This window comes from Anas acuta, chromosome 1 (assembly GCF_963932015.1).
Source record: "Anas acuta chromosome 1, bAnaAcu1.1, whole genome shotgun sequence".
Classification (NCBI taxonomy): Eukaryota; Metazoa; Chordata; class Aves; order Anseriformes; family Anatidae; genus Anas; species Anas acuta.
In genome coordinates this window covers 90,855,045-90,879,934 of record NC_088979.1, presented here as the reverse complement: position 1 = coordinate 90,879,934, position 24,890 = coordinate 90,855,045, and the positions used below count along the sequence as shown (strand labels likewise).

General features: G+C 38.1%; 1 protein-coding gene across 1 annotated transcript in view; it reads left to right on the top strand.

Moving 5' to 3' along the window:
• PHEX (phosphate regulating endopeptidase X-linked) overlaps nt 1-24,890 on the top strand; it is a 102,639-nt gene that overhangs the window by 32,489 nt on the left and 45,260 nt on the right. The window contains exons 10-12 of the mRNA XM_068687427.1: nt 5,411-5,504; nt 9,877-10,005; nt 13,189-13,290. Of these exons, the coding sequence (XP_068543528.1) occupies nt 5,411-5,504; nt 9,877-10,005; nt 13,189-13,290 (325 nt within the window). The remainder of the gene's footprint in view (nt 1-5,410; nt 5,505-9,876; nt 10,006-13,188; nt 13,291-24,890) is intronic.

The window sequence follows — 24,890 nt, the reverse complement described above, 5'->3', positions numbered from 1 at the left end:
ATCTATGAGTGTTACAGAAGTTAAACCAGTGCGTGTATCATGAGGGAGAGAGGCTGGACTAGTGACCAGAAAGAACTTCAATGCCCATCTTCAGCGAAGTTCAAAACCAGCTTCCTGATTGCCAAAGGTTGAGGGGACAGGCAAAAGCAGTCTTTGATTTCTAATATATTCAGGCTGTTAATCTTACAGCTGATAATGGTTTATGCGAGCCAACACTATAAGTGTTTTCTGCTCAGTTTCTCTAAGTTTTCCCTAAGAAAAATTGCATCATAAAATGTTAGAAATATCAAATACAGTGTTAAACTCAACCCAAGAAGATTTCAACAAATTTTTATTCATAAAATCCATCCAAAGAGTCACCGCGTGAAAACAAAGTTTATGTTTATCTATTAGGTAATAATATTCATTATCTAAAATGTCATAGTTTGCTCCAGAAGCAACTTTGTTATCTGGTCTGAGAAAATCAGAAATCACCTTAATGCAAACTGCTAAAAACAAGATGTTAACATTTTCCTGTGCAGGAAAATCCAAAAGCTTAACAAGGATATTTTCTTATGGGTAATCTCATTTGTCATTCTCCATATGATGTTTAAAAGGTTAAATTAATTCAAAAAACATGATTTATTTTTTTTTAATAGTAAATATTTCCATGGATCAGTTTCCTACTAAAGCATTCAAAACATTTGACTTGCATCAGTGATTAAAATGTGAGTTAACTTCTGATTATTTCAGGAGAGTCAGTGTCATTGGGAAAGACAAGCACTTTCTCTGAGTTCATATTCTCTTCAGTTACCAACCTGCAGGCATGGGTGTTATTCAAACATGGCACAAAACGAAGGTTCATGCCCCAGTGATCTGGCAAACTACTTGGTGAAATTTCTTTCAGGTGAAGGGAAGAATGGAGTGAAAATTAAGCCTGGCTACAAAACAATTCTTAGTGATGGAAGTGACAAGTTGTATGGACTCAAAATCCTATCATAAACTGCTCCCTTGGAGAACTTGCTCAACAGACTTGAATTGCGAAATCATTCACATGGCAATGTTACTAGAAAATAGCATATTGGCAGAGTGTAGTGTGAATTTAATAGAATAAGGCATTTATTTATTTATTTATTTAGTGACAACCCTGCTGAATGTAATCAAGTAACTCTGTGTAGCTTGAAATATGTGCTGTGGTGTGGCTGCTACATAACAGGGAATGTTTGAAATTCCCAAGCCAGGGCACTGCTGTGAGTCCAGCCTAGGGCACGGGTCTCTGCAGCAGGCTTATTTTCCCTCCCTGTTATCTGTGCTGGTGCCTTAGAGGAGAGCAATGAATAGAACATAGTAAAATGTGTCCTCATTACAGGGATGTCTGCAGCTGCTGTAGGAAGCAGCTTTATCATTCTTATTGTTGTCAGAATAAATAGCTTTCTGTTTTCTCATTTTACTGCATTTTTTGCAGTGTGGGACAATTAATAGAGAAGTACATGGTAATTCCTGCAGCATAAAGAGGATTTTTCTTTAGACAAGGGTGGGGACACTAGATCTCCTTTCTGGTCTTCAACTGTCCCTGAAAAATTAGTTAGAGAGCTAAGCTACAATAATTTAATGAGAACTTGTGCTTCCAGCTATAGATGGATGTTTTTCAGTTCTTTAATTTGATTCACAACCCAATTATGAATATAATTTCCAAATAGTTTTCAAAATTTGTGAAAGATCTATTTTTCTTAAAATGTTAATTAATTTGCCAATATCTCATATTAAATCTATTCTCTTTAATTGCCACCATGTCTATTGATTAAAATATTACAAACTCACAGAATTTTACATGAGCAACCTACTTTATTCCCAGATAGCGAAGAGCCTTCTTCAGCAGATATTCATAAATGCTGGTATAATTTTAACTGTCCCAGCAAGCAAGCTCTCTACCACTTCCTTTTTTAGTGTGTATCACAGCAATGGTAATATTGGCTAAGAAACAGTCTAGACTTCTTTCTGTAACAGTTGTTTTGAAGTTAAAATACGTGATTATGTATTGCAGTCTTCCCAAAGGTTAAAACAACAAATGCTTAGGTCTCATTGGAAGTGCAGAGGATTTCTGTGGTTTATTTTTTTGTTGGATTTTACTCCATGTGAGGAGGTTAATTTCCCTGAACCTCAGTGACATTATTTGTCAAATTTGGATGAAAACCACCCCAAAATATGCACTGCAGACATTTCATAACCAAAAAGTATCATTATTAACCTGAATGAAGGTGATCAATTGATTTTAAATTCATACAGTTAGCTAAAAAGATAAAACAATCATCTCCCAAATAAGTAAACAGATTCAAGTAAAATGAAATTATCAACCCCCTTCCCCTCCTTCCTTCTCCCCAAACAAACAAACATCATCAACAACAACAACAAAAGCAGGAAAAAAATAAAAAGGTCTGCCTCCATCCCCCATAAATATACATTCCCCTGGGCTTTGAAGTGAAACCTTCCTATTTTATTGCATTTTATGTGTCAGTGGATGCTACTGTGATTGCAATCAGGAATTGTTATAATCTCATCAGAGAGCTTGGTTTTAGGAGGTGTCAGCCTTTTTTCTTTCTCAAATTAAAACAGAGCTCAATTAATTGTGGTCTATTTCCTGAAACTGACACCTGCCTTCATCATTTATGACTAAAGTTTTTGAATTCACATTGATATTGGTGTCTTTAAATGTCATCTTTTCAAGATTCATCCTTTACAAATTTCAATCTTTCCTTCATTATTGATTTGACAGAAGTTCCCCATCTTGAATGTAAGGACAAACTCATCCAAATGAGAAGTTCACAGAAGGAAAAATTAACTTATTTTTATTTTTCAGCAATTAAATACTGAATTGTAACATATACTTGGTTTCTGATAGCTGTCTACTTAGCTGAGTTTTTTTTACTGATGAACTTTGATGGAAATTATGTCTTTACACCTTTTAATATGTAGGACTAGTAGAAATGCTGGTTTAGATCCACAGAATTACATTTGTAATAAATTGAGGGAATTTGCAGTAGTTACTGGAGGAGCAAGGATGTTGTTCAGTGCTGCTTAAATACAGGAGGCAGGTGATTGTGAAGCTGGCGGGGTTCTGGTCATTTACAAAATAAATGAGAACTGTATTCTTTCAGGGCACTTTAGTTGCCATTAAGTGGGAAAATTCTACATTGTCAAAATGTGTTAATGGGAAAATCTATACTTTCTGTTATTGTTTTGTAGATTGAAATAAGTTTTTAATGACCCTAAACATTCTGTCAAAACTGTTTAATCATCCATTTAGAGCTAGATCTTTTATCTGCTGTAATGTGTACTGTGCTATAAATTTACATTATTCATACTAAAAAGCTTTTTTTCAGATATATGTTATGAATATTGTGGGGCTTTATATATATTGTATGATACATCTGTATCCTGAAGGAGGGCTTATACCTGGGGTTATGTGGCATGTCTAAAATTACACCCTAAATTGCATGGGATAATTCATACCTGGGTGCCTTAGAAATTAAGTGGAAGGAAGACTTTCCTTTAATGTTTTGTAAAAGCCTCTCTCCACAGTGTGAAAGATGATGTTGGAGTATAAAAGGCAGGATGTATAAAAATTGTAGCAATTCTCTAGTCCCCTACTGAATTTGCCACTAGCCACAAAATCTAGCGAGTATAAGACATCTGCCTTTGTGGTGACAGCTAACTTGAGATTAAACCCTTATGTTTTTCTGTGTGAAATATGTTGACTGTATTTCTAACCCCTAAGGATGTGCAGACTTGAAATAAGAGACTTTTCCCAGACTGTCACAGATGTACAACTACACCCAGGCTCATGCTGGCTTCAGTTCAGAGGGAGCAGCTCAGAGGGACAACTGAAACTGGTGGCACTGCAGAGTCCCTGCCTTCCTCAGCTGCCGACCATTGTGCCTGGCCAGACTTGTCCCCACTGCAGGCCTCTGCTAGCCTGCTGAGAGCACACACCCACACATCTGCTCTTGGTGTGGTGTCCCACTTAGATGTGTGTGCATAACCAGAATGACTGGGTTGTAACTTGCTCTGTCACAAATTAACAATATGTCGCTTTAACTTGCCTTAAACATCTCCATCCTCACATCACTATCAGCTCTGCAGCGGAGGGACCAAGAGCTTGAGCTTGCAGCAACCACATATCTTGTGCTGGAAGCTCAAGACAGGAACTTGGTTAGAGGCAAAACTCAAGTTATGTGTGGAGACAAAGCTTCCACAAAGCGTGGGATTTGGAAGAGGGGATTGTATGGGTAGCATCTATTGATAAAGCTAACAGAGTGACACTGCAGGAACAGCTAGTGGCTCCATCTCTACAGAAAGTAAAAACTGAAGAAATTGGCTTTTTATAGAAGAGGGAGTTGTTCAGACACCACAGCATCTTCTGCTACAAAGGAACAGATTTCCTCCTTATGGAGAAGTCTATGGTGTGCCCACGATATTATGTATATCCCAGTGTACAAGAAACAACTTTTGGGTGTAGCTTTAGGACAATGACTATTCTTGAAAAATATCATCTATAACACAAAGATAATACACTTAGGCCATTAGTGGACTTATTTTGAGACTATTTGAACTTGATTTGACCATTTGCAGTGCACTTTGATCTCATACAACCACTGCTGAGCATGGAGATGGCTCAGCCTAGACTAGATAAATACCCTAGTCAAGTGCCTGACGTTTTACAAAGAGGGTCATAGATGTCAGGTCTGCAAAGTTTGAACAAGTTCTTCCAGGCTCTCTCACTCTTAGTTCTTATGAGAATCTTGTTACTAAGACTTCCTGTTTTGGTATTTCAGTTATCCACCTGCAAAACATGGGTGGTAATACTTTAATAACTGTGAGTAGTAAGAATTTTTCTTATATCATCTTGATAACTTCTAATGAAAGGCACAAATATGAAATAGAGATAATCTTTAGTATAGAGGGATAGATCATTATCTTTTCTATTCTATGGTTTATCTTCCCTACTAATTTATCTTCCTAACTAATAGGGAGAGATAACACTCCGATTTACAAAAGAAAAATCTGGTATTTTTTTTAACCTATGTACATAATTTTCATGTAACTATTATTATGACACGGTTCTTGCTATTTTTATGGAAAATGAAAACTGCCCTTTGGAAAAAAACATTGCCTAAACATGGCATACTAGGTGATGGGCTCAATATAACTATCCTCTAGAACATGGTTACCACTACACAATTACATATTAACTGGCTGCTATCCAACAGATTACTATAAGTGTAGTAAGGATTTATCAATTTGGTCATCACTCATTAATTTTCAAGGTGAAATTTCCACCATTCAGTCTGAATATTTGTGGAGATATTTCTGAGTGCTTTGCATTACATCATATGCATTTAAAAATCTGATAAAAACATGTCTGATTTAACAGGACTCTTGCCAACTATCTGGTGTGGAGGATGATTTATTCAAGATTATTTAACCTCAGTAGACGTTTTCAGTATCGTTGGCTGGAATTTTCTCGGGTAAGTTAAAGTTTTTAATAGAATTTACGATGGTACTAATGCTGGCATTAACTGTTTCCATTATAGATGCTATTTTTTGTTGGTTATACCTTTGCATAACATGACATATTTTCCATGCTGGGTAAATGTATTGATAAAACTTCTTGTAGGAGATTCCATCTAAAATAATTAAGCCATGAATATTCTTGTGTATGACAGTAAGGAAAAGTATCTTTTAGAGTATGTTAAGGAGTTTCTAGACCTCCTCTTTAAAAGCTTATTTTCCTTACACAGGAAGCAGAAAGCTGGAAAGTTATTAAATTTTGTGCCATGGTTGTGACCTGCAAAGTGTCAAACTTACTTGGCCAAAATCTAGGTCTTTGAAAAAAACATACTTTTTATACATACATGAAAATAGTTCTGCTAAACAAAACTTGAAGATTTAGGTTTTTTGTTTGTTTGTTTGTTTGTTTTATTTTTCTGAGCTTGCTCAAAATACTCTCTTGCTGTAATGTCTGCTTTCTGTGAGCTCTGATGTGTATATACATTAGTCATTTTCACAGAGAAGATGATCAGGTGAGTTCCAACTCAGGGCTGTCAAAGTCTCAAATACATGCATTAATTGCTGTCATAAGCTATGAAAGTGGGGCTAATTATCTATTAATTAATATGAACATACAAGGAAAACATACGTTTGATTAAGTGGATCCTGAATGGAAATCCATCCTGATGATCATCTGTGCAGCGTGAGGGTTTTTTATGCAAACCAAGGATGAAACTGTGACCAAAAGTTGCTGTATCTTCTCCTTTTTGTATCTTTGTTCATGTTAATTTAGAAGGTGAATTTTTAGTTTGTTGTTATGAAAATTAGCTGCTTGGTGACATCGTGACAACAGGAGGCTGTCACTTTGATGCCTGTGATCTGGCGCAGGAGGTGTGGGTGCTCTGTCCTCCATGTCAAGGCAGGTGCCTAACCAAAGCATCCAAAATGCCTTACTGAGCATATTCCTGGAATAGCTACGAGTTGATCACACATATAAAAATAAACTCCAATAGCTTGATGAAGCTATGCAGAAAAGGCACTCTCTTATGCTCCAGAATCAGTATTGTTAGAGATGCCATTTTCTTTAAGCAAAAATGTGAGAAACTGCCTGTTAGAACCACAGTGACAAGTTTGTGAGTGTGTCTGCTTTTGTGGGGCATTTCTTGATAGCCAGGTAGAACAGATTGCTGTTCATTCACCAGTCTGCAGCATAACATTGAATTATATTATGGTCAGGAAAATTCCTGGAAGGAAACATTAAGCTTTGGATACCGTGCTTTTGGATATGCTAGCTAGCTGCTGTAACTTGTCTGGGTGCTTTATCCAAAAACTTAGGGAGAAGTCTAATTCAAGTTGATTCAAAGGTTGTTAAAATAATGTCTTAAAGGTTTCAAGTAAGTGCTTGTGAAAACTTAAGAACAGCACAGTAAGGGCAGTAAGCCAGCAGCTTGTTCACATTATCTGCCCTGGGGATCTGGAGATGGAGAGTTAGTTAAGTGCAGTAAACAGCAAGAGCTAATAGTTAACAGTTGTGGTGAAGTGCACTGAACAGCTCAGGGAAACAGATTTCACAGGTCAGCAGAAATGATGGGAGAAATGAAGTCCAAGGCAAAACTATTGTTTAGCAGACTGGTCCAGTAAGAGGATGCAGGACTAAAGCCACACAGGTCCTGTGGGATCATAAAGAGTACCCACTAACCTCTTGCCTGATCAGTGAAGAAAATGTTTAATACTTCATACAAAGACATGACCATGAGATGAATCACTGACCCCTAAGGTGAGGATTTTAATTTATTTTTGATTCATTTCTTGTAAACCTCACCCACTGTAAGTGCAATGTTATTCCACCAGGTTCTCATTTTCTCCTGGTGTTTTTTTACATCTTATTTGTACAAATCTTGACACTGAGACTCTTAAACTGGAAGGCACTTTGCAAAGAAAGGAGAAAAGTGATGAAACTTCAAAAAACTTCAGGTTGAAAAATAGGACAAACCTGCTGACTCTAGAGAAAGTGCTTTGATTACAAAATCAGCGAACATCAGCAGTTCCTCTGCTCTGGCTATTTGAGTTCTAGCAAATATGCAGTGGCTCCTGGGGAAGAGCTCGATTACTTCTGTTGTGGAGTGCTGAGCTGCCTGGGAGGGCTTGAAACCTGCTATTTAAAGTCATTGTTACTACCTGGAGTACTGCATTTTAGACTGAGACATTAATATTAGGAGAACAATTTTGAGGGGCTCTAGTTGGCTGTTGTAGCATAAATATCAATAAAACAGCAGTGAGATATAATCTATTCCTCTCAGCTCTGGTTTTATTGGTCTTGGAGCCTGTGCTGCCTTTCTCTCCTCTTTACAGTCAAGCCTCTCTCAAAATAATAATGATTATTATGTTGTAATAATGTGTCACACACTAAAAGCCAGCTCTGTCTCCTGGCTCTTTCTGTGGTCGATGTGTAGTCAGAGCTTTTGGAAGGAATTTCAAGCTCTGATGACTAATACTGTGATTCCCTTTTTCCTCTGCATCATGAAAAAGCTCTGTTATGGTTTTGCATGGAGAGTTTTTTTTTTTTCCCTTTTATTTATTTATTTATTTATTTATTAAAATGCCTTATCATGTCTGAGGGTTGAAGGTTTGGAAAAGGAGTTTATTTTCAAATTTAGCTCCGTATAGGAAACTGTTACCTTATTATGTATCTGTTTGCCTAATGTGGCTTTCATACAGATGCAGTGTTCTTTCTGTCATTGAAAATCTATTAGTGCATATACAGTATTAATAAAAAGCATTTGAAAATGCAACTCGCTGGTGTATTAAAGTATGAGTCATTGATTAAGCTTAATTACAGACGATATGATGGAGAAAATCAATCTTTCAACTTCCAGAATAGCTGACTGTCAATAGCTGAGGTTTAAGCCAATCTGGAACTTTCCAATGAAATCTTTTCCTGTTGAGAAAACAACAAATCCAACCTCTTTAGTTTTTCTATGAATTTGATCTTCGGCTCAAAGGAAGAGAGAACAGGGGAGAAGGAGATGCTGAGTATACTCAAGGTCAGCACTTAGAGGCTTGTATAGTCTTTGAGAGGACAAAATCCTATCCTGCCTGACCTGGCCTGGTGTTGGCTGTATTCCACTATTACAGAAATGACAGGTGTTAACTACTGGATTTTGCTTATTCTCTGTAGAGCAAAGCTAATGAGTTCCTGAAGCAGAAAGAGAACTCTTTGAATCTAATAAAATAAAATAACATAATCAACACTTCATTTGCTGTTTGCTTACATGGACACATCTTGTATTTTGTGTTGAATGTGTATTTTTTTTTTTAATAAACTCCTACCTTGACAAGAAAAAGTAATGTTATCTGCTAAGTGTCCACAGTAACAACATTCAGCAATGCAAACCAAAGTTATAACGTGCTTATGCTTCACATTGCCTTGATTATTTGTTCATTGACTGTTTTTGACTATTTCTCTTTCGAAGCTCATATACAGTGGTGCAGAAACTTCACCAGAGCCTTGAACTCTCTATTTAACCACCATTCCTTTAGTAAAATACACACTCTAGCAACACCTTTCTGCCATAACATGTAAGGGGATTTTGGGGGGACAAACATGTACTCAGTGTTCTTGATGATTCAAACAGGTTTTCTCCTGAAAATACTCTGGGAAAGCAATGTTTCATTTCACACTGTGATATGTAGGAGTAAGGCTGTGGCAGGAGTAAGCAAACATATAAATGGCAAAAAGGTGTGGATAGTGTTAGACATTATTAGTTAGCACAGTTAAGTGGAGGGCCCTCCACTACCCTGAGGTAGGAGGTGTTTCAGAAGGACTGACCTAATTTCCATGAGGATGATCTCCTTAGGCTTCCCAGCTAACTGGTGAAGACAGAAAAACTTTTTCAGGAGTTATCTCAGAGCAGATATTTTCTAGAGGGAGGTGTCTCTACTGAACACAAGAAAACTACCAAGATTAATCTAAAATGAGCACTTGGGAGAACCTTGTCATAACTAATCCTCTCAGTTTAGTCTAAGTCATTACCATTGTATTAAGTTTAAAACTTCACAGATATTTTGTGGGGTTGAAAAGATTTTTCACAGCACTAGACAAAAATGGAAATAACTGTAAAATATTACTGCTTCTTCCTTCCTTCCTTCCTTCCTTCCTTCCTTCCTTCCTTCCTTCCTTCCTTCCTTCCTTCCTTCCTTCCTTCCTTCCTTCCTTCCTTCCTTCCTTCTTTCCTTCCTTCCTTTTTTTTAGCTATTTAACAAATATACTTTAAGATATACTGTATCTCGATGTAGACTTGTTCTATAAACAATATAATTTTATGACTTCCTGCATGCACTTGCCAACAGGTGATCTACGGAACAACATCTTTGCTGCCTCAGTGGGATAAATGTGTGGACTTTGTTGAAAGTGCACTCCCTTATGTTGTTGGCAAGATGTTTGTGAATGCCCATTTTCAAGAAGACAAGAAAGAGATGGTGAGTCTTCTTAATAGCATATTCAAATGATTAATTTCCCTGCACAATCTTTTATGATTTATTTTCAATTCTTTTTTTTTTTTTTCATAGAGTTTTCCAGTATCTGCTTTTCCAGCCATTGATTTTGTAACAGTAGTTAGTTTAAAATTAACTAATTTAATTATTAGACTTAGCTCCTAGTACAAGAGGGGTACAACCATTGAAGAAACACATGAAACAGCATCCTGTGTGGGAACAATAGCTCTGCAATGGCCTTCCACAGCTCTGGATCAGCTTGGTTTGTCTGCTTGACCTTGTTTAGTTCTACTTCTTTCTCAGGGAAGGACTCCATTTTAGACAGACCAATATTCTGACTGGGCTTCTACAAATATTTTACGTGTGTTTCCCTCTCACGTTCTGCATTTCTTCTGTTGCTTGTTTTCATCTGGAGTTTTCTCTCTGAGATCCAGCTTTTCAGTTCTCTTATTCTTTATTGAGTTTGTAATGTGCTATTTGGCAATTTAGTGGCAAACATATTTCTGGGATATAAGGTATTATGGCTTCTGTGTGAAGGACTGTAAGAATATACACTTTATTGGGGGATGAGCTGTTGGAGAATGGTTATCTACTGAAATGTGACCTTATTAAAACCTTTCTTAGTATGCAAATTCCTTTCAGACCAAGTCTTTGAAAAACTATCGTCTAAATTCACAGTAAAAGCATAGCAAGACATTCATATATAGTTTATAGTATAAATCACAAGATTCAGACTTATAGGAGATAAAATTGGATGCAGGTGAAATTTGTTGCAATCCATTTAGAAGCGTGCTTTTCTAGTTGATCATTTTTGTTAAAATTTTAATTTCACTGGTTTTCAGTTCTGTTTTTCTTTCTTAGGTATTTAGAAAGCCTTTGAGAGAAGCACTTTTATTTTTAAAAATTTCTTTCTTTCCTTTTCCTTTTCCTTTTCCTTTTCCTTTTCCTTTTCCTTTTCCTTTTCCTTTTCCTTTTCCTTTTCCTTTTCCTTTTCCTTTTCCTTTTCCTTTTCCTTTTCCTTTTCCTTTTCCTTTTCCTTTTCCTTTTCCTTTTCCTCCTTTTCCTTTTCCTTTTCCTTTTCCTTTTCCTTTTCCTTTTCCTTTTCCTTTTCCTTTTTCCTTTTTCCTTTTTCCTTTTCCTTTTCCTTTTCCTTTTCCTTTTCCTTTTCCTTTTCCTTTTCCTTTTCCTTTTCCTTTTCCTTTTCCTTTTCCTTTTCCTTTTCCTTTTCCTTTTCCTTTTTTTTCCTGAATCATAGAATATGTTTATGAGAAAGTAATTCTGAGTTATATATAATATGGATTTTTTCTTCCATGTTTTGTGACTGTTATTTCATACCCTAGATCCTTCTTTCTTCCTTTTATCAAGAAAGACATTATTTGTGTCTAAATATAGCTCTGTTTCTAACCCAGAGTGCCTGCAGTGTTTCTCACAGCTATGCCTGAGCAGTTTCAGTAATAACTTTGATAGCAGGAATAGGTTTCTCCTCCTGCCCCCTGCAGATACAGCTGGTGCATAAAGCCTAACTATACACCAGGGCCCAGCTGTAGAGCTTGAGTTTGAACTTGTAACCTCCAAATACAGGGAGTTCACCTCATTAGTGCACTAAGTTAATTGAGTTGGTGCTCTGTCATCAATACCTTTAAGTTACTCTATTCCCTGGGATGCAGTTTTCTGTGAATGTTGACTGTTTAGTCATATTTAATGCTAGAGCTGTTCTGTTTATCCCATACTGTCTCTAAAAATTATTATTTTTTATTTTTTTTTGAGATAGAATGAATAATCAAAGGAGCATTGCTGCATTTTATCTGGCTCCACCACAAATAAAGATCTGTTCCAGATTAAAATATGCATCTGATACATAAATTACAATTCAGCTGAAGGTAGCATTACTTTCTGGAATTTAGTCCCCATCTTTAATGACTTTTCAAAACTACCAGATATAAAATGATTAATAATAAATAACATTTATTTATTAACTACTGGAATAAATTTATATAAAACTCTGGTACTTGACATTTTCATTATTTTTAAATGTAACATAACTGATAACAAAAAGATCCAATAAGTCTTCATACAATGATTATCTGTCCTGTCTTGTACTGCCTCATCTCTGGTTTGGTCTGTGTTAAAGTCCTCTGGCAACTGCTGGATCTTCCAAATTGCCTCATGCTCACAGTATTCTCGGTGGTCATCTGTCACAAGGTTCATCTATTGATACAAATAGAAGCAGCTCATTGCCTTTACCTTTCTGGTCTGCACTGCCAGACAAATGCACAGGTGTGAGTACATTTCTGCTCTTTAGACTGATGTAATGCATCTCTTAGCTGTGAGACTCATTGTTTTCTTTATTTCAGGGTTTTCTTAATGTTAATACTCATTGAACACTCCAATTATTATTATTTCACTTGCTCGTGATATGCTTGTGGCTTCGTATATGTGCCAAACCACCATTTGCACAGAAGCAGCCAAGCTAAAATGGTTGTGGATTTTCATAGCTTTGCACAGATGCAGGCTGTCACTGGAAATTCAGGACCAGAGAAGCAGTAAGGGCTGCTCAGTCTTGTGAGCCATGGCCTCTATCCCTGCAGTACGCAAAGGGTAAGAGCACTTCAAAAGCACAGCTTGCTGGCTGAATATATGGATGCTGCTTTGTATTTGGATCATGGTACTGTCAGTCCAAATGCAGTTCTTTGGCAATATTAATAAGGAGCATCTCAGTGACATAAACCAAGCAAGGCTACAGATGCTCTCTCTGCAGAAAAGGCTTTATCTGTGCAAATGCTTTGCATCTGGTTCTTTCTTCTGTATGGATTAGTGATCTAGGATCAAGGAGACAAAAATCTCCACAAATCACTGCAATTCTCTCAGGGTTTTTTTGTTTGTTTGTTTGTTTTGTTTGTTTGTTTTTACAGTTTTAAGGCAGGCATTCTCACAGTTGTGACATGAAACGATCAGCAACAAAAAAGTTGTGTGTTACAACTGAAGGGAAGGAAATGAGAAGGAAAAGAAAAAGAAAAAAAAAAATCAATCTCCAAGAAACATGAGCAGTTACTGTTGGATTTGGAATTATTCATGCTCTTACCAAATCCATCATGCATTGAAACTTCTCTTATAATGATCCTGCTATGCCACAACTTACTGGGGAGGGGTTTGCTAACTGTTTTCCAGATGGAGGAGCTGACTGAAGGAATACGCTGGGCTTTTATCGACATGTTGGAAAAGGAAAATGATTGGATGGACTCTGAAACAAAAAGAAAAGCTTATGAGAAGGTAATAAATGTAAATGGTGGGTGGGTAAAATCCTGTCAGAGTGAAGATTTTCCTTGAGTGAGAACAGAATGTCATGGACCTTACCTGCAGCTGCCTTGTTCTTCCTCCCCTTGCCTCCATCTTTCTCATTCTGTCTTTGGCTGGTGTAGCCCATGAGCTCATTCACTTGTGCAGTGTTTTTCTTGATAAGATCTTCGGCTTTGACTGGTGTGTCAGGGGTTCACCAACCTACAAACAGAAAACAGTGTCCAAAACATGTGGGATAGCTGAGGGTGTTCGGTCTGGAAGAGTCCACATTTCTCACCTTCTCCAAAGTCATGGTGGAAGCCTTACATTGGAAGCCACCTTCCAGAAATATGATAACCATACCAGCTGAACAGCCATCTAGTCATCTCCTGACAGAGTAATGCTAGTTATGAAGTGTTATGGTGAAGGTGGGCATTATCTGTCATGATTACTTTCAGGTTGTGTGACCATAAAATGCAGGAGGTAGAGGTGAAGGCAGGAGGTACTGAAAGCTCCTTTTTGGACTCTTCATGTACTTATAGCATGTGAAACACAGAAAGAGAGCTTGTCTAAGCCCAGAGCTCTGTCCCAGAGCAGCAGCTGGAAGAGGCATAAACGAGGCAGAGAAGGGAAATATGTAGGACTTCATCCTTATTTGTGAAGGCAATGGGATATCAGTGAATTAGTAAATTTCCTCTCTGAATAAAGTAACATGCAAATGCAGCTTCACTGTCCCTTCTCAGTGTGATGGAATGAAAATAGCATTGTTTTGGTTTAAAAACAAACACGGCATTGAAAGATTTTTTTCCAATTTTGTGGAAAAGGCAATTCAGATATTTTATTCGTGGAAAGTTTTAAATTCTATACACAGCCTATTTACATTTTTTTTTACAGCAGTGCCCTTCACAGATACACAAATGAAATAGAGCTGCATGAATGGATCAATAAACTATAGAAAGCAAAGGATAGTAAGAGGCAGTTTATTTCTTGTTAATCTGATGATATATAGGCTACAATTATTATTTCTTACAGGATGTGATGCTTGTTTGTTTACTAGAAATACCCATAGAAGCATAATGATCTTTAATTTAGATGTTTGACAAATTTGATGTAGACTATGAGAAGGAAGACTTTCTATTTATTTCCTTAATAGAGATGTTTCTGTATACTTTTACAGTTATATACAAGTCATATGTTGATTTTCCAGCAAATAATTGGCTTAAAATTGTTGTTAAAAATTTTGCTATCTTTCTTCCAGCAGAGAAACAGTACATGCTTTGCCACAAACTTAATAAAGTCCCTAAAAAGATCTCTCTTTCCCAATTTAGGGAGGGTTGTGTTCAGAAGTTAGGTTAGATCTTCTGTGGGTGGAGATGCCCATGTCCCCTCCATTGACATATTTAGGAAGCTTACAGTACTTGCTCCCTGTTTAGGCATCTCAGTTAAGTTTCTGAAGCTAATGAGGTGAGTCTGGGCTGAGCAGTGCATGACAAACTAAATGTAAGCTGTACAACAAAAATACTACTATATGCCATACTACTATGCATAGCAAATGGTTTAAACCCATTATCACTGACTTGAGCAACAATTTTATAGTTTACTGAGGTAGGAATGAGGTCAGGCTTATAAGTGCTACATAATGATTTAGAAATTGCAGTAACCTGGAAAGGCATTTTGGTAGATTTCCAAATATGAACTTTATGCATGTTTATTAAATACTCTTTTATCGCTGATGATTGGTATTGGATTTGTACTGGAACATTTGGATGGACATTTTTTTAATTTAAGAAATGTATTAATTACATATGTAGACAGATAATTCACTGTGGAAATCTAAGATATATCATGCAACAAAACTTTCAAAATCTGTTACTTTTTAAAATCTAATTAGCCCAGCACATTATGTAGTCACTTTTTTAATACTTATCCCTTAACAAAACAGGAAAAACAAGTCAACAGGAATGTTGGATTAGGGGTTGCTGAGTTGTTAAAAAAAACATCAGTATTGCTTTATTATATAGAACTATAAAAGAGACATTTCTTTGTCAGTTTGACAGTTTTCATCCACATCTTGAAGACAATGCAAATGCCATGGATTTCAAAAATTAGTAAGAAGCTTTGTTCTTGAATTGAAGAAGAGCAAACTGTATGATCCTGGGGAGCTTCTTAAGTTTACTCTTTGTTTTGGAGCAAAGCAGAAGCCAGTATTATAACAGAGCACAGTGGGGTGCTGGAGGCACTTTCTTTCAGACAAAAGGCACTTTCTTTCAGAAAGGACCCTCTGCTTTGATCTGCTTTAATATGGCAAAACATTAGCATTTTGGCCAATTATTGCTGGACCGAGCCCAGTAACACATAAAACATCTGTTCTAGTTTTCTGTGGTTAATAAAGCCTCCATGGAATTTTTTTATTAGAGTAGGATATTCTACTTTGAAATGAATTTCAAGTCCTGTGCAAGCATCTTCTCCTTGTTTCTGTTTCCAGAACAGAAGATGGCACCTGATCATTACTGTTATTATCTGTTAAGTAAAGAAAGGGAGTTATTAGTGAGATAAAGAATGTCGTGGCCTTTTATCATGTTTTCATCAGTAGCTGTCAAAGGAGGTTGGGCCTCATTCCCAGTTTATGGATGAGATACCAAAGCACAGGAGTAGCTTGGCCCAGTGACAGAGGTGAGGACAAAAATACTATCCTATTTTTCTCATTCTCAGACTTCTGTAGCCACCTGGGCACATGGTCCCTTGTAGTGAGGCAGAGTAGAGCTGATGCCTGAAGTTCTACAGCAGAACTGTAGGTTATATGGAAAGTCCATATACTTAGCATTTCCTCCATATTTTTAATCCCAATTTATTCTTAAATGCTTTGAAAAGAAAAGAACTGAAGAAGCCTAGTGTTTTTTGTTTGTTTGTTTTGTTTATTTGTTTGTTTGTTTTTGTTTGCTTGTTTAGTGGGCCTACTTCACGTGAGCAGTTTATTTTGTAGTTAGCCCTTTATTTAACTTCAGAAATAATAGGGTCATTAGCAAACTTTTTGGCAATTTCCTGAAAGAGAAACAAGATCAAATGCAAGATCTGGATGTCTGCACAGTGAACCTTCCTGAATGAACACTCAGATGTCTCTTGTTCCTTATGGTGATCGTATCTTCAGATGAAAACACTCTAATGCAAATGACTTGGCAGGCTTTAAAGAGAATTAACCACAAATTCTCTCACAATAGTCACAGTCTTACATGGTGTCTGCTACCTGTTGTCTGACTGATCCCCACCTTGCTTGTGTACTTGCCTCAAGTACACCTTGAGGTCACCTGTACACCTTGCTGTCACCCTGATGCTTTGCAATCAAAGGGACCATCAACCTCTGAAGGACTTAAGGCCTTCTGCAGGAATTGATGCTTAGATTTTGCTTTAGGCAGCCTGTCAGCTCCATCTAATCACTGTAATGTTTCTTACCTATAACTCTGTGTGTCTGTTCTGTTGTTTTAAGTTGTTCAGAAAGGACACCTAGCACTACTTGTTCACTCTAATTTGATGAATATAACATGTATTAAAAGGATCAAACCAACACATCCATGTGACATAAAGATCATTTTTCTTGTAATGTTTGATTTCTAAGAATCATCTTTTCAGTCCCTGCAAACTCTGGAGTTAATGTTTGGCTTTCTGTCTGTATTAGAACAATATGAGAAAGTAGCTAGTAATTTCCCTCTCTCCTATCCCCCTCCATTCCTGTCTTTAGATGATTGAAACATGGATTTAAACCAGACCATCTGAAAAACAGTCTTACAAAGTCAGATTTTGACAGGCTTAGGTGCTGTGGTCTGTCTTCATGTGCAGTTCTCACCTAATTCTCTGGATGGAGCTCATGCTGCTTCTAAAGGAGCTCCACATCACAGAGGACCATTTGGCACTCTGCTATGATGCTCTGCTTTCTGCCCTGTCCTGCCTCCTTCACCCTGTGCAGGCATTACTTTATTGATCTGTAGTTGACTATCATCAGAAATTTGCTTAAATTATGCCTGTTAACTTCCCGAATTTTCAATGGAGATCTCTGATTTAAGTAAGAAAGAAAGAAAGAAAGAAGGTGAGAAGGAGAGAAGGAGAGCAAGAGAGAAGGAGAGGGAGAGAAAGAAAGAAAGAAAGAGAGAGAGAAAGGGGAAAGACAGAAAAAATGAAAAAGAAAAGGAAACGGAAAAAGAAAAAGGAAAAGAAAAAGAAGAAAACATGTTCCTATTCTTGTCCTTTTTATCTCTCCCTATTGTATAAGCCTTAAATTTTGCCCACATTTGAAAAGCAGATAAAATATTCAAATGAGTGCAGGGTATGTCTTGCTACAGTCTTCAGGTACATGGTCTGCAAGTTGCAGCAGCTCTGCAGAAAGATGCCTCAACAGCTGCCCCGCCACCTTGCAGCCTCTAAGAAAGATGGCAAAAGAGGATGGGAGGGAGAGAGGGGAGTCTTTTGTCTCCCTGACGAAGAAGGTGCAGATTGCAGTCCACTTTGTCAGCCAAATGGTATTGACAACTGTGTTTAGTAATGGTGGTCCACAGGGACAAGGGGAACCCGCTACTGAAATTCCATTGACATGGCTCGTGTGATCAGTGCTCTCATCTTTAAAATGGTCATTTATCTCTGCTGCTCTTCAGAGGATAATTCATTGGAAGTTCATCACTGAGATGTAAAATTATTTCCTATCTTGTGCAGGAGCCATTATTTTATTAATCACTTTTTTCCTTCCTGAAATGCCCTTTGTGCTTGAGTTTAACTAGAGGCTTGAAAAAAGAGACTTTTACACAAAAACTTGTTTTCTGAAAGTTTGCAAATCTCTTGTAAAGTAGGCTGTATTGTAGTAAGTTATCTTTTTTTGCTTTGCAATACTATTTTTAAAGCATAAATGACAAGCCAAAAAAAAAAAAAAAAAGAGCTTGTTTTTCTGTAATAAGATTTTTCTGTAACATTATTAACCTCTTTAGGTCATGGAGCACAAATCCCAAGGTCACTGTGCAATCATTTTTTGCCTACTGAACTTGCCTGCTGCTTGGCTTTATTTCTCTCTAAGGAAGTCATATATGCAACATTTGTTCTCTTTGCATCTCTCTCTGTCTGAAGATCGAGGCAAGAGAAACACAGGAAAATATAAGGACAGTGCTTAGCCATACATTTCTCTCTCAGGCAGTGTTAGGCACCTTAGCTTAGCCTACAGGACTTGTTCTGCTTCAGAGAGTTCCCTAGATAATGCAATGCAATTAAAACCAATAGCCCCAAGGAATTCAAGAGTCATCTGCACAAGCCCTGATTCAACAAAGTATAGCTACTTTAGATGAGGTACGTATCCATTGGTTATCCCACCGAAGCCATTCGCTTCTCAGCTGGAACTTGCTGGTTGTATCCTGGCCTCTGATCAATTAGCTGAGCCCCTGCCATCTTTCCCTGTTCTCTGTGGTCATTTTCTCTTCACATTTGGATGTTTTCACTAAGAACATGATGGCCATACTGCTCAGACCAGAGGTCCAATTTCTAGTTCAGACAGTGGCCAAAGAGTAGCAGATGTTTAGAGATGAATGTAAGGACAGGGCAAGCATAAAGGGATACTTTCCTGCCATCCTCTCCCAGCCTCTGACAATCTGCAGTTCAGTTGCTTCCCGAGCCAGAGTTGGTGTCTTTGTATTTATTCATTTTTTTCTCTTGTGAGTTTGTCTTTTTGAACCCATGATAATTTTTCTCATACACAGCTTTCTATGGCAATGATTTCCACTGCCTCACTGTGCTCTGTGTGGGGAAGCACCTCCTTTTTTTTTTTTTTTTTTTTTTTTTGTCTGGAAAATGTCTTCTGCTCCTCCTACATTCTTGTAGTGGGGAAACCAGAGAATCATCTCATCATTGCCTGATTTTTTTTTTAATTTTTATTTTTTTCCCTCATGCCCTTGTGTCTTTGCATATAACCCTAGCACATGAAGGTACATAAACACAGGAAGTTCTGGCTGAATATGAGAAATTATTTCTTTACTGTGAGGGTGACAGAGCACTGGTACAGGTTGCCCAGAGAGGTTGTGGAATCTTCTTCTCTGGAGATGTTTAAAACCCACCTGGATGCCATCCTGCGTAATGTGCTCTAGGTGATCCTGCTTGGCAGTGGTTGGACTAGATGATCATCAGAGGTCCCTTCCAGCCTCGGCCATTCTGCGATTCTGTGAACTACATGCAGGGAGTATGGGAGTATTCAAACAGACTGCTCAAGACACTCACTAGATAAAGTTCTGAAAAGTACTTTTTCATTAACATCTTAGGCATATCCAGGAAAAGAGGCCAGACACCACAGCTCCAGGAGCTGAAATTAATCTTGCCTAATGCCATGTTAATTTTGCACAAAGATGACAAAGCATCCAATCTTCAGAATGGTCAGTAGGTGCTGTGCAGAAAGAAATACGTGTTTTTGTACCTTGTGGGGTCTGTGAATCCAACTTATATAAAATAATGCAAGAATATCACAAAGCAACCAGCCCTGTGTTTCAGTGCCTCCCACATCTTAAGTGAGCTTTTTCTGGAAGGAAGACCAGCACACAACTGACATAATGACAATTGTAAGGAGGGGGAAGTTCCAAAACAGAAGATCCCAAGACACCTTTCACTGGTTCTTTTAAGATGACTTTATATTTTTGTTTCAAGGATTTCAGAGAACTTCACAAAGAGTAAGACTGCTTCAGAACACTCATAAGCTGCCAGACTTGCTTCTGAAGAACTAGCAAAAGGGAGAACTTTCCAAAGGCTCTAATTGCATTTAGACACTTTATTTCTGTTCAAAAGCCAAGGGGGGCAGGTTCTTACTTCCAACTTTGCTGTTTTTACTAGATTTTTTTTTCAGAGTTTTTGCAATAACTTTGTCATTTTTACATGGGAAAGCATACTTCTACTTAATGCCAGTTCATCCCTAACCATACTGTTCCTTTGAGGAAATCAGCTTCCTGCAATGAGGATAGTCTCTGTCCGGGGTAGTCCTTTAATGTGAAAAGTTGGGGTTCTGCCTGTACTGTAGCAGTTTCATTGCAGGGAGTAGTGAGCAAGACTCCTGATTCAGCTGAAACATGGTTTGGAGTTCAGAATAGGCAGAGCCACATTCTGCAGCTTTCTTGGGCATTAAATATATCACCAGGAGCTTATCTGCATGGTGTAACTCATCTTTATCCTACCTTAAGCATGGGCATATGAAGAGAAAGGGAGAATTTGATAGGGAGCAGGAAGTGAAATAAATCCTGTGTAGCTCAGAAATGATGCGGGGGCTTTGGAAAGCTTGCTGTACTTACCTAGTGTGGAATATGGACAGTAGAATATCTCAGCATCCCTGAGATAGCTGTTTGGAAAATGCTAATATTCAGCATAGTGTTTTTCACCTGGAAGATAAAGAGAATGAATGACACTTTCATTTTGGTGTAAGAGTGTTCCACGCTTTTCCCTGAACAAAAAATAAACCTTCACTTTCCATCAGATCATCAAACAACACATTCTATTTTAGAAGTCAAATGTTTATTTCTCATTACAAACTTTGATTTTCACACGCAAAGAATAATCTCTCTCACATCCAAAATTTAATTTAACCTTTTCAGGAGGACTGGGCTTTTCTATTCAGTAACCACAGGAGATGTTATTCTCTCTTGGCCAGAGTTGAAACTAATAGCCATGGCATGTTTGCTTATCTCTTACCTCTGGGGTTAGATCGCTGCTGTCAGCTTCTCCCTTGTTATGTGGCTGCTGCTACTGCTCACTCAGTTGTGCAGGGATGTCAGTTCCATTAATAAACTGAGCACCGTGCAAACAGATAGTGGAAAATAGGTGAAGAGAGAGGAAATTGTATTTAACCCTGATCTCTCAGCTGTCATTTTTCAGACTCCGTCACAACTGCATAAGACCCAAATGGGTGCATGACGTCAAAACATCTGTGACAAATCTCATGCTTGAAATGGAGGGAGGGAGACAGAGGTGGATGGACCCATCTTCTGATGTTCAGGGACTGGGATGAATCTGAAGATTTTGTGGCAGAAATGCAACGTGAAAGCATATGTGTGTTCAAAGGCAGCTTAATTCTTCCAAAGATAGGAAATCTTCCATCACCCCTGGAAGTCTTGGACAACTTTAAATTTCATTGGCTTTGTTGCTTTATTGCCTTCTGTAGAGGAACAGTTACAAAGAAGTTATAGTCCTCCAGCTGACCAGTAATAGATTCTTGAGGCATGGGATATCCTTGTCTTGCTTGGAAGATGAGTCCAAATGCAAGCTTAGGTATCTACCTGGCTTTCCTATCTTTCCTGGCTGCATTGACCTCCATGTCAACACAATCTATATATGCCTGTCTGAGCCCCAGAGAGGAAAGCTGCCTTCTTGTTTAGTCTTAGCAGCACTTTAGCTGGCTCAAGTATTGCACTGATCATGGAAGCGAAGTTGTGAAATGTTAAATGGATCTTCAAAATGCTTCAGGTAGTGGTGTTGCTGGAGATTATTTCTAGAGGAGTTTTATAACAAGGAGGTCATTGGACCCAGGAATTTGCTCCCTCACCGGCTTTTCAGAAGCCAGGATGATTCACTGAAAATAAAAGCTTCCTTAGCTGCCCTCCTTCATGAAGGATACTGTGCGGTGTCTTGTGCTCAGTCTTCTGGAAAAGGGGTGAGCTGCATCAATTTTAAAGTAAACACATAATTGGAATTGATTTAAATATAAAGCAAACAATGTTTGTGTTTAAAACTGAAATGGGGGCTGGGGACCTAGAGTAGTGCAGGAATGAGTCTCTGTTGTGTCTGGTCTCAGATGTGTGGAGACTTGGTCTGATGCTCATTTGTGGCTAGAAACAGAATGAGATTTTTTTGCATATTATTCATTAATAAAAAAGTAGCTCTGCACCCTTTGCTAGGCAAAGATAACCTTGAAAATATTAAATGCATATAAACTCATGCACGCAGAGGCTAAGGTCAGAAGTCGTCCCCCTCTGGAACAGGTGATAAAGCGTTTTGCTGAGTAAAACTGCCAGAAGAAGCAATGTGGTAACTCATTTCCTCTACAGGATGTAAAGAGAGCTTCCCTGCCCCTGGGCTGCCTCTCTCACAGAGGGTGTTACAACACTCAGTGCCCGAGATCTCTTCAGCACACTGGGGCCTTGGGGACTTTTATTTTGCCAGGCAGCACAGTGGTTTTTTTTGGTAAACCTGCTGTTTCCTCAGAGCTAAAACAAAAGCAGCAGAAACACTTTTTCAATCAGGTGGGTGTGTTTCTAGCAAGAGGTGGCATGACAGCAGGAGTTCCGGTTGGCTGATGAGGAGCTCAGGGAGTGAACAATGAAGCAAGTCCAGGGAGTTTCTACAAAAAATGCAACGTAATTACTGCAGCTTGATACTGTGCCAAATCCTGGTCAAAGGTGTCTTTTTCTTTGTGGCATTGCAAATCCTCTGTGCCTCCAGACCAGAACACTTTTGCTTCTGGCTTGTTTGAAGTGCAGCTGGAGGAGCTCCCGGCTGGCTGCACATGCATTATTGAATTCACGCCCTAGGTGATTCTAAGGTGTGTTGGAGGGACACACAAACAAAATCCCTGTGCCAGAGTGGACCTGTCACTGCTGGCATGGTGACATGATGCTGCACCTGGACATAGCACAGGCTGAGTCAGTGTGCATATCTGTGCACCATCCTTTCTTGTGGTCTACAAGCACTGAAAACCCAGAGACTCTTAAAACTGACTTAGGAGCTTTGTACAGTGATGATTTGCCGTTAAATAGTTCTTTTGCTACATAGCTCAGTTGTGCTAATATGGAGAGGTACTGACATGAGGTATTTTTCCTGATTCTTTTGTGGGAACTAGCCTGCCCTAGTCTAATTGTGTGTGATTGGAAGTCCTTATACTTAAATCTCCTTATACTGAAATCATGTGGCTATAAATTTGTGTGACAGAAGGTGGTTGCACTCATATTACAGCACCTGTCTAGGTCACATTTGGGCCCGTGTGGTGTCCCCAAGACATAAACCCCCTGTTTTTTTCCAAGCTCAGCAAGTCTGAAATAAAATGAAGGCCAAGCTGAAGATTACTGAGGTAATGTTTTTATATATCTAAAGTATGTGTTGTCTTTCCCAGAATGTGATATAAGGTGATAAGCAAGGAGGCATAACTGTCTGGGATAGTGTTGGATGACTGTGAAGATAATTGAACCTGGTGCAACCTCAATGATACTGTCAGGAGTGGTTCCTGAAGCATGTTGTCCCCTGAATCATGCCTAAAAGCTGTCTAGGAGCTCATACAGTCTGAAACCATGCCTTTAGCTCCTTGTCCCTATTCCACCTAGCAGCACTTCCCAGATGTGTAGCACTGCAGCAAGTCAGCCCACCATGGGAAGGCCAGGCACAGACATCAGCCACCCCGAAAAAGTATCACAGTGCTATGTGTGATTGTCATGGTGCTAGGGAAGATGCACCTGAGGGTGCCCACTGTAGCCACATCACCAAAGTTCTTGGGAGGAGCCCTTTCTATCTTGCTCAGGTTGAATCACAGAATTTGTGTGTATTCATTTAAAAGAAAAAGAGGAAGAAAAAGAAAGTGATGTAGAAAACCAGAACTGAAAATCTGAAGAGATAATGAGAGAAATCTACTTTTTGTTTGTTTTTATGTTCAATTTGGAGTATACTTTATCCTTTATTATTATTATTTAATTATTTATTTTTTTTTTTTTCCTGGATTAAATGAAAGCCAAAATGCACTTACTGTGCTTGATGCATGAAGTATTATTTCAGTTTTTCCGTATTGGGAAGCCAAGTCAAAGGGACAGGTAAATGAAGGTCAGCGGCCAATCAGTCTGCAACCACAAACTATTTCTGGTGACACCTACTCTTAAACTGTAGAAAATATTTCAGATTTAAAGCCAGAAATTACTCTGGTATGCAATGTGCTCTGCCTGGTATACAGCATTAGAGTAAAATTTTAAAGCACACTTAGCTTTGGCATTGCTCTTCTCTCTTGAAGTCAATAATTATTTTATTTTTGTTTGAAGCATGTTCTGGTTAAAATGTTGTCCATATGTATTCATTGCTTCATGTGGGTGTAAGCTATATAATGACCATCATTAACTGCTAATTGAGATCTCTTTAGAAGAATTCCCCCCACCTCAGCCTCCTCCCCAGTCCTCCACAACTTTCTGCCTATAAACAGAAGTCTTCGATTGGAGTTTTGACTGCTTGAGATTTTGATGTTTTTCCAAGCTGTTACTCAGGTGTTTTCACATTTACCATTTCAGACTTTTTTTTTTTTTTTTTTTTTTTGTCACTTAGGGATGTAAAAAAACCAGTTTTGATTGTGTAATTGGATATCCCATTGATTCACTGGAGTCAAACTAAGCTCTCATTCAAAATTATGGAAGAGATATATCTAATCATTTATGTATTATATAAGCACAGAGGAAGATATTTGTTGTGTGCCAAAAAGAAATGTATTTTATTTACAGAGCTAAGGTTCTGTTCATGGAAGACAGAATTCATGCCTGTCATATATAATGTTCTATGCATAAAATAATGAAATCATGATAATTGTTATGCAGAGGTTACAAATGAAAAATTGAATTAAGACAAAA